Source organism: Caretta caretta, chromosome 16 (genome assembly GCF_965140235.1).
Source record: "Caretta caretta isolate rCarCar2 chromosome 16, rCarCar1.hap1, whole genome shotgun sequence".
In the NCBI taxonomy this organism is placed as follows: Eukaryota; Metazoa; Chordata; order Testudines; family Cheloniidae; genus Caretta; species Caretta caretta.
This window is the reverse complement of record NC_134221.1, coordinates 5,775,959-5,784,678: the sequence shown is the minus strand read 5'-3', so window position 1 is coordinate 5,784,678 and position 8,720 is coordinate 5,775,959. Positions and strand designations below refer to the sequence as shown.

Below are 8,720 nucleotides of genomic sequence, written 5' to 3'. Positions count from 1 at the left end.
ACCAAAGGCAGCAAGGGAGACAACGTGACAAGTGATATTCGTCAATCTCACTTTTCACAGCAGACCGCGCCCCATTGCCACCCTTACTTCTGCGCTGCTGCTGCCCCCCCGGGGCTGACAGCTGGAGCTCTGCTGCCTCCAAGTGAGGGACGGGGATGGGGAGGAAGGAGAGCCCAAGCAGCGGGACTCCGGCTTTCAGCCCCAGGGCGGTGGGGTTCCGACTGTCCCTTTATCCCCACCTCCCAGGTGTGCACGGCCCTTCTGCGTGAGCCCCAGCCACTCGGGCTGACAGGCAGTGCTCTTTGAGAAAAGGCACAAAGCTCTCGCCTCCCTTGACACATGCCTGAGCCTCCCGTGGGAGGCCTGCCCCCCAGTTTGAGAACCGCGGCTTCAGCGCACAGTTACAAGGGACAGCAGTGGTTACGCACGGCCCCTTGGAACTGTGGTTGGGGCCATCAGAACCTGGGACCTCCGGAGCTAAAAACCAGAGGCCTCTTCTGCTTGAGTGAACAGGCCAGACCTCGTAGGTCGCAGCCAGCAACTGCATACCCCGCAATACATGACCTAGCCTCGAGAGGGGGCCAAAGAGCCAGATTGGGCTAGCAGGGCTTAAAATGGATTTCCACCTCTCCTTCTGTGTCTCTAATGCCACCACCAGCGTGTGTGTAAGCTACGGCAGCCCTGCCCGGATTGCTGCCCTTTGAGATGAACCCCTAGCTGAGGGAAAGGGCAACGCGAATTGCTCCATCACAGACAGCTCTGCTTCTATCACTCACCCCCCCTTCGGATCAGTGAGGCTCAGCACCAGATGCTTTGTTCCTCCAGAAGCTCAAGGCCTCTGGCTGCTGAGGGAATGCCAGGAGAAGAGGAGCTTGAGTCAGAAGGTGGCAGCAAGAGCGAGGTGCACTCAGAAAAAGGGGCCCTGTTTCTGTGGGTGCCATTCGCCCCAGGCTATGGGGCAGCATGAAGCCCAGGTGTAACGCTGACAGACCCCGGTCATCGGCAGGCGGGATTGAACCGGGAGCTTAGTGCATGAGCTAAAAGCCAACTGGCTGTTAGCTAAGGCTGTAAAGCAGACTCATTAACTTACTCTCTCTCAAAATGGTCTTGGTGCCCTAGATGGGCTAGAGCAGCACACCCAGGAGGTGTGTGGGTTACACAGGCCCTGATGAAGCTCTGGCCTGAAGGGTTATGCAGCACCTGGCCTTGCACAGAGGCTCTGCACACGGGTGCTCCACCCAATCCAACTGGGCAGCTAGGGGGGAAACTGGTGGCCAGGCTGATCCCAATAAGAAATTGGGTGGAATTAACTGGGCCTCAGCCTGGTGAGGGAGCCCCGGTGGCTCTGAGGCCTGAACTCCCTGGCTGAGGGCCAGTTAATTGCACCTGTCTAACCCACTCAGTTTCTAAATTGGTACAACCTCCTTGTGTGGACACTCACAGCAATGACAGACCAACCCAACTAAACCAGGAGCCACCCCCACACCCATTCAAGAGGGTCTGCACAGGGAGGCTGCTCTGGTCTAACTAGACCGCTTTAGCTCAGTGGGTGTTACTTCTGTCCGGACCGGCCCAAAGCTTCTGAACCAGGACAGAGTACCCGTCCCTTCGCCCTGAACTGATCATGTAACTCACCTGCCTTGGGCTCTCACAGCAGATTATTAAAAGAGGGAAAGAAATCTAGAGAGTCTCTGGGACAGAAGCAGATTTCCTGCCACGTAGCCTGGATTTAGTCTCAATTTCCATGTTCCTTTTTAACACAGCAGAAACTCCAATTAAACCAAGTGCTAACGAGCAAGCTGAAAGTTGGACTCCCCTCAGGGCTGGTGCCCCAGGAAGCGGTAGCACTGCCTACAGGTGGCATGTGGTATTACGATGATTTAAAAAACACCCCCAATGAAGAGTTATGGGCCTGTTCCTGCTCCCACTGGTGTAAATGTCAATGGAGTGAGAGCAGGATCAGGTCCAGAACTGGGGAAAGCAAAGACAAGATACTGGCTGAGAGAGGGAGCAGGGGATTGGGAACGAGGAGGGATTTCCTGCAGTGGCTTTTAAGGAGGAAGCTGAAGGAGGCCAGGCAGGGCGTGCTGCTGTTTGCAGGCAGGAAGCGGAGAAGGGGGACTGGAAGTGAAGGGAGTGGTGAGAAGAGTGGAGGGGGAGGAAGTGTCTATGGTGTGAGCCGTCACGCAGCCCGAAGTGCCCAGCCCTGCAAGAAGCACAGGCAGAATTCTGGTCTTTGCTGCACTGGGGTGAAGCTGGAGGTACGGCACTGCCAACCATGGGGTGGTCCTAGTTATACGGGCAAGTCCTCTCCTCAAGAGGTAGGGCGGGGGGAATGACATCATGGCTTTGATGAATGGCTAATGTTGTGATGTCACTTCCGGGGGCAGGGCTTTGGGGATGACATCACTCATCCTCTCCTGAGGCCTGTATGTCTTTTGGCTGGGGCTGGAGCCGGAGCCAAGCAGGGCTTTGCTGGGGGTAGTCCCATGAGCCTGCAGGCTGCCCCATCAAACACATCGCCCCCGGACACAAACTGACCAATTTTCAAAATGCTTTAAAAATACATGGTCTGAAAATGGTACTTTCAATAGGGGAAAAATACACGTCTATCGTATCACAATCTAGAACCTGCAGGACCTGAAGCCTGGCCAGCTTGGTGCTACCATAGATGCAGGCATGGTCTGTCTCAGGGCACACACGGCAAGCCCCAGCCTTGGAGAGTGAGCTCTGCTGCCCGTTCCCCCACCGACCCCTACTGCTGCTCTCCCCACTCAGCCCCCTGGGTAGCAGATGGCTGGTGGGGAGGTGGCTGGACTATAGCAAGTGGGTTGGGGGGTGGGGGGTGGGCAGTACCTGCAACCCTTACAGCCCAGAGTTGTGTGGGTGGGCACTGAAAGCAAAGCACAGGGGGGTCTCGCTCAGGCACAGCAGCTTGGCCTTCCCAATGAAGCCGGCGGGGAACGTGCAGCCGGGTCACCATGGGGCCAAGGCAGCCGAACAGCCCCTTGCATGAGGCATTGGCAGCATTCCCAAAGCCCAGGGAGAAGCAGGCCAGGACCATGAATAAAACCTGGGGCCATTTGCTAAATGCGCTTCTGGGCCTGGGTTTCTAACACCCCTGCAGTGCGGCGGGACAATCCGGAGCCATCGTTTTGGTGGCCCAGCCCTGAAGGAACGGGGGAGTAGGCTGAACAGTAGGGCAGGGGGCAGCCCCTTTCCCAAGGAGATGGCAGGGTAGGACTGACTTGGGATACGGGACTGGGCGGGGGTGCCAGGAGCAGAATGCTGCTGCAGGCCCAGCCCTGAGCCACTAGCTCATAGGCCAGAAGGGGGTGGGCACGTACCTGCGCATTCATACAGGGCTTTAACCCAGCAGCACCACCAGCTGCCTGGGGAGCCCCTGCTGGCTCCCCCCCACTCCAAAGCTTTGCAGAGCTCCCACAGGCACACACCTGGCTGACAAATGGCTACCTCCCCTGTGTAGTGAGGCTAGAGCCCCTGAATACAAACGGGTCTTTGGGGCTGGGGACGGAGGTGGGACGCTGAGCCCAGGGCTGACCCTTGCCGCTGGGCTCCCTCTTGACTTTGCAGGCAGCCCTGGTGGGACCCACGTGCTGGGACGATGTCACCACACTGAAGGGGCTTCGCAAACAGCAGCCACCCTCCATGGAAAAGACAAACCATTACAAGGGTGGGGCGATGCTGAGTCTGAGAACCAACGCGGACCCTGAGCAAAAGCACCCCTGGCCCACACCTGGCTTCCACACCTGACGGAGCCTCCGCCCTCCTGGAGCACTGTCCTCCAAGGCCCTATGAGAACAGAGCCCACGGGGGCCAGCAAACAGCTGCCAAGACACAAAGAACTACAAGATGAGCAAAGGCAATGAAGTGGGCAGAGACACCCCATAGGTCCCCTTGGCAATGGGCACTCAGTAGCTGGTGGAGATTGGTGGGTCCAGAATAGCCAAGTGGTCCATACAGTACCAGCTGCTGCATATCCAGTCCTCCACCAGCCAGGCAGGATTGGAACAAATTGGCTGAGCCCCAGAGTTTGGAGAGGAGCAAAGGAAATCCCCCGGGCAGTGATGCCAGGGCCGAGCCATGCCGAGATCAGCCCTGGCTCCGGGGAGTCAGTTCAAGCCAAACCAGTCCACGGGCTCCTCCGCAGAAAGGAGGGACATCGGCTGAGTCTGTTACAAGGTGCTGGGCAGCGTTGACACTCCTGCAACGTCAGGCAAGCCCTCTACCCGCCGCTGAAGGGGAGAAGCCAGTATTAAGAGAGCAGACTGGCTCAAGGATGCTCCCAGCATGGAGACCTCGGCTTCCTCCATGGAAAGTATTTCGCAAGGGAAGCTCTAGGGGCTGGGAAAACAGGTGTGACTTCCGTTCTCCCAGCCATGCCCTCGCCTCAACTCTCCCCCCCACCCCCCCGGCAACATGTTACATACATTGCTCCCCTGCCTACCCAGTCTCAGGCCAGGCTGCCAGCCCAAGTGAGCGACCCTGGATTTTATTGCAGATGTTAAAGTTAAAATAACGGTCCATTGCCCGCGGGAAGGGGCCTTGGCTGCCTCACACCCACAACCTTCCCGATGCCTTGCCGCTAAAGGAAAACCAATATGATTCACAGCTTCAAACCCAAAGACCTGAGTGCAGCCCTCCTGAGCAACCCTCCAAAAACATACCGGTGTGTCTGCTGGGGCAGCTCAGGACATGGGTTTTATAAATTATTATAAACACCACCAGGTCAGGAAATAAAAGGAAAGGTGCATCCTGACGGCGACCCTGTTAATGCAATGCCAGGATGCCACGCAGCCAGTGCCCAGTGACCCCGTTCTGTCAGCAGAACCTTGGGGCATGAAACGTCTCTGACACCGGACACTTCCGCGCAGGAACTAGCTGCTGTGTGGGCTCCCAGGGCGAGGCCAGCTGGCCACGGCAGCTCAAGCAAGGACAAACCGCAGGCAGGCCCAGCAGGGGTACGGGGTTAATGGTGGCAGAGTGAAGGCTGCAGGGATCCAGAGCCCAGGTCGGGCAGGGGCCACTCCATGGCCAGGAAACCAAGCAGCACGTACCTGGCCTCAAACAGAATCACACCAGGCTGGAGGGGGGGCTTTGCTTGTGCTCCAATGTTCGAGGGGGTCCTCCACAGCCCTTGGCCCACCTGGATCCCTGGCATCCCTCAGGGGCCATCTCCCCTTGGCGAGATCACATCCAGTCTCCCTTCAGCCTCCGCTCCCTCCTATGCTGCCAGACAGGGCCACAGCTCCGTGGAGAAGATGGACCTTTGGCCCAGGGATTCAGGAGGCCTCTAGCCACTCCAGGCCCAGATACACCCCCGGGCCCGACCATGCTGCCCTGGTGCCTCTCGTGGCAAGACGCCTTGGGGGCTGCCCAGTCTCCTGTCCCAGGCTCCCCTCCACGCCCCCATGCAGCTGGGGGCAGCCGAGTGTTCTGGCTGGGAACTCAAGGCCGCATCAGGCTGGCACTGGGATGCCCCAGTTGACCAGGAAGGCAGGTCAGCCGCCTCCCATGCACTCCACTGGACCCTGTGCATGGGAGGGCTGGCCTGCTCCAGCGGGCGGGGGATGCTGGACAAGTAATATCGCCCTCCACTCCCCACAATGGCCACACCCCACTGGAATAGAAACCCTAATGCTGCTGCATGAAGGTGTTCCCAGGGTTACCCCTTCAACCTGAACTGGCTCCCTAGAGGTGACAGGCCCCATCCTGCTCCGGCAGCCCCCAGCCTCCATCTCCTTAACTACAAATTATTCCAGGATTTTTTTCTCCCTAGTTTAAAATAAAGGGGTGTGTGTGTCAGAGATCAGGCCAGAGTATGCAGTGCCCTGTGAGTCTACTCTGCCCTGGCTGCCCCCGCAGGGGCTCTCTGTGCCCCTGTTCTGGGGACAGGTCTGATTAAAACTCATGTGAGTACCCACCCAAGCCAGAACAGGGGCTGGGTTAGCCTGGGGGAGGGTGCGCAGGGGCTGGCCGTTCATCTGAGAGTCGGCTGGCATGGTGGTTGTCTTCTATAGCAAAGGGGCGGCTGGAGAAAAACTCAAGCTGGCCTTGTCGCAGAATGGCTCCCTGCTGCTGAAGAAAGCAGGTCTGGGGTCCTGCCGCCCCCTGGACAGGGAAGGGGTAGCAGATTGACCGGGTGGTTGGTGTGGGGCCAATGAAAGGGGGGCTGCAGCCTCTGCACAGTTTGCTTTAGAGACAGGCCTGAACCTCAAAGCATAGATCTCCGCAGGCCGGAGCTCTTGAGGATGGGCTGGTGGTGAAAGCAGCTTGATGCGTGGCTCCTGCTGGCCCCCGCAGCCCCGGCCCTGCCGCCATAACGCAGTCTCACCCTCAGGCAGCCAGGGCCTGGGAGCTGAGTGCGGGCTCGTACACAGACGCATTGCCAAGTGTGAGCAGCCTTCAAAGCCCTGGGATTGCTCAGCCGTGGCTGGGATTTGCTTGCGGTGTCCCCCGGCACCCCGGCAGCCTGGTGGGAGACAGCCTGTTTCTGACAGCACTGCTTTGGGCAGCAGGGAAAGCCCTCCCCCTCGGCCCTCCTCCAAACCCGCATTTCACGGCAGCTGCCCCATGTTTTAAAAACCCACATGAGCCAGACACGCAAGGGAAGCAAAGCCCAGCTCCCGGCGTCGCTGCGCTGAGCCATCTGTCACATCATTAAAAAAATAAATCTTCCATTCTCTGCGGCTGAGCCACCCACTCCTGCCTCTGGGGGCAGCACCAGGTAACCGCATGGAATCCGCCCCGAAGGCGCAGCCGGACGGTGAGCCCTTTGCGGGCCAGGGGAAGCAAACCGCCAGCCCTGGCCGCGCTCGGCAGGGTGCGGCTCCTCTCACGTCCCTCCTGAAAGGATCAAAGGAAGCGGTGGCCGCACGCAGTCTGCTCTGTACATTTACTCCTTCCTTCTTTGCCACCTTCCTGCAACCCCCAGGCAACCCGCCCTTCTCCCCTCTGTCACTGCAAGCAGCCCCACAGCTGCCGCAGGGAAAACAGCTGCTCCAGGCAAGGCGAGGGTCCCCTAGCTGTGGGCCCGGCCAGTGGAGAGAAGCCTCCTATGTCCATCCAGGCCAGTGCTCTGCCCTCAAGTCTCTCTGGGCCTTGCCACGGCAGCCCCATGACAGCCTCTGGTTCGGGCTGGAGGATCCAGGCGTCTAACAGCCTTGCCGACAGAGGGTGGAGATGGCCACCCGTCTCACTAATGCTGGATGACTGCCACTCAATGGAGGGCAGGGAGGGGCAGGGCACTGGGGCAAGGGGGAGTCACTGGTTCCTAGGCTGGGGAGTTCGCTCCCCCCGGCTCCTCAGCAGAGAGTGTCCGTGTTGAAGGAGAGCTGAGCCTGCAGAGAGAAGAGCGGCAGGGGGTCACATGACAGAAGCCGTCCTCAGGGGGCCTCAGTGGTTCTGATCTGTACAGGGTCTGCAACCCCCCCAGGCCCTGCTGGTGAAAGCGAGACACCCCCACCCAGCCAGCAGGGAATTAGGCTCTGGGAGTACTGCTCTGGTTCCACCAAGCCCAGCATCCCTCAGCCGGGCCAGCCCCAGGCACTGAGACCCAGCTGCTCTCCTGGAGAGCTTCTGGGACCATCCCCCCTGCAGGCCCAGAGGAGAAGCCAGACAGGAGAGCTCAGGGGCTGGGGAATGGGCGTTTCCCTGGGAGCCGCAAGCAGGGCACAAGGGGCATCACCCCTTGTCAGGGAGTGGGACTTAGACAGCAGAGGCAGCCTGAGCAGATTCCTGCAGCCCGAGGGCTGGGTTCTGACCCCGATCCTGCCAGGGCAGCCCCTCGGCTGCAGTGGAGTCTCGGCAGGTTCTGTGTGGTGCAACGGGCAGCAGAGTCTGGGCCAAACTTTGTTCTGGGATTGGCCGGCAAAATCCACTTTGGGGTCTTTTCTTCTTCCCTATTCCCCATAGCAGGGCAATGGCCCGGGACTCCCCGTCATGCCCGAGAGCTCAGCGTTCACCCTGCCCGGCACAGGCACATGTAGGAGAGGGCAGTGCTCTGCCCTGGGAAAGCTCCGCGGGATGTCTGGGGACGGGAGCTGCAGATGTTCCAGGGTCCCGCTCACCCTCTCCTCCTCAAAGCTGATCAAGCCCTCGTCATCTGTCTCCAGGTCCTCGGGCTCCTCCACCACCAGGGCCCGCAGCTCGGTGGGGGCGGCGCGGGGCCGCAGCAGGCTCAGGATGTGCTCCAGCGGTGACTGGATCGAGCAGTTGGGGCTGGTCTCCTGCTGCTCCAGGTTGTCACTTTGTTTCTTGGCAAAATTCACAAACACCTGGGAGAGCAAAGGTGAAAGCGCCGGTCTCTAGATGGGGCTCAGGAGATCCCACGCCCCACCCACCAAAGGGGGGTGGTTTTCGGTCCCACCCTCCAGCCTGTGTGCACACCCTGTGGGAATGGAGTCAATCACCTGGGGGCTCTGCACTGCGACCCCCAGCTCCAGCGGAGATCAGCCCCAGCACCGGGACCTTGGGAGGCTTCCACACATGGGTGCGGCCACATGCACCCGACATGCTCGCAGACAGCAGTGCAGCTGTGGTCTGGGGCCACGGAAGGGCCCACCAGGGTGAAAGGCCCAATGGAGGCTGGTGCTGGACAATGAACTGGCTGTAGCTAGCGCATTCCTGCACTTACAATGGGTGGCCCCAGAGCAGGCTGCAACTGTGCTGCACTAACAGCCCTTCCCAAGAACCCCTGT

General features: G+C 59.6%; 1 protein-coding gene across 3 annotated transcripts in view; it reads right to left on the bottom strand.

The window, feature by feature from the left end:
* Positions 1-37: 37 nt before the first annotated feature.
* Positions 38-8,720, bottom strand: part of ABCA2 (ATP binding cassette subfamily A member 2) — a 146,607-nt gene continuing 137,924 nt past the window's right edge. For all 3 annotated transcript variants that reach the window (XM_048822414.2, XM_048822416.2, XM_048822417.2), the window contains 2 exons: positions 8,091-8,297; positions 38-7,361 (listed from right to left, as the gene is read on the bottom strand). In XM_048822414.2, coding sequence (XP_048678371.1) covers positions 7,326-7,361; positions 8,091-8,297 — 243 coding nt within the window. In that variant the 3' untranslated portion in view covers positions 38-7,325. The remainder of the gene's footprint in view (positions 7,362-8,090; positions 8,298-8,720) is intronic.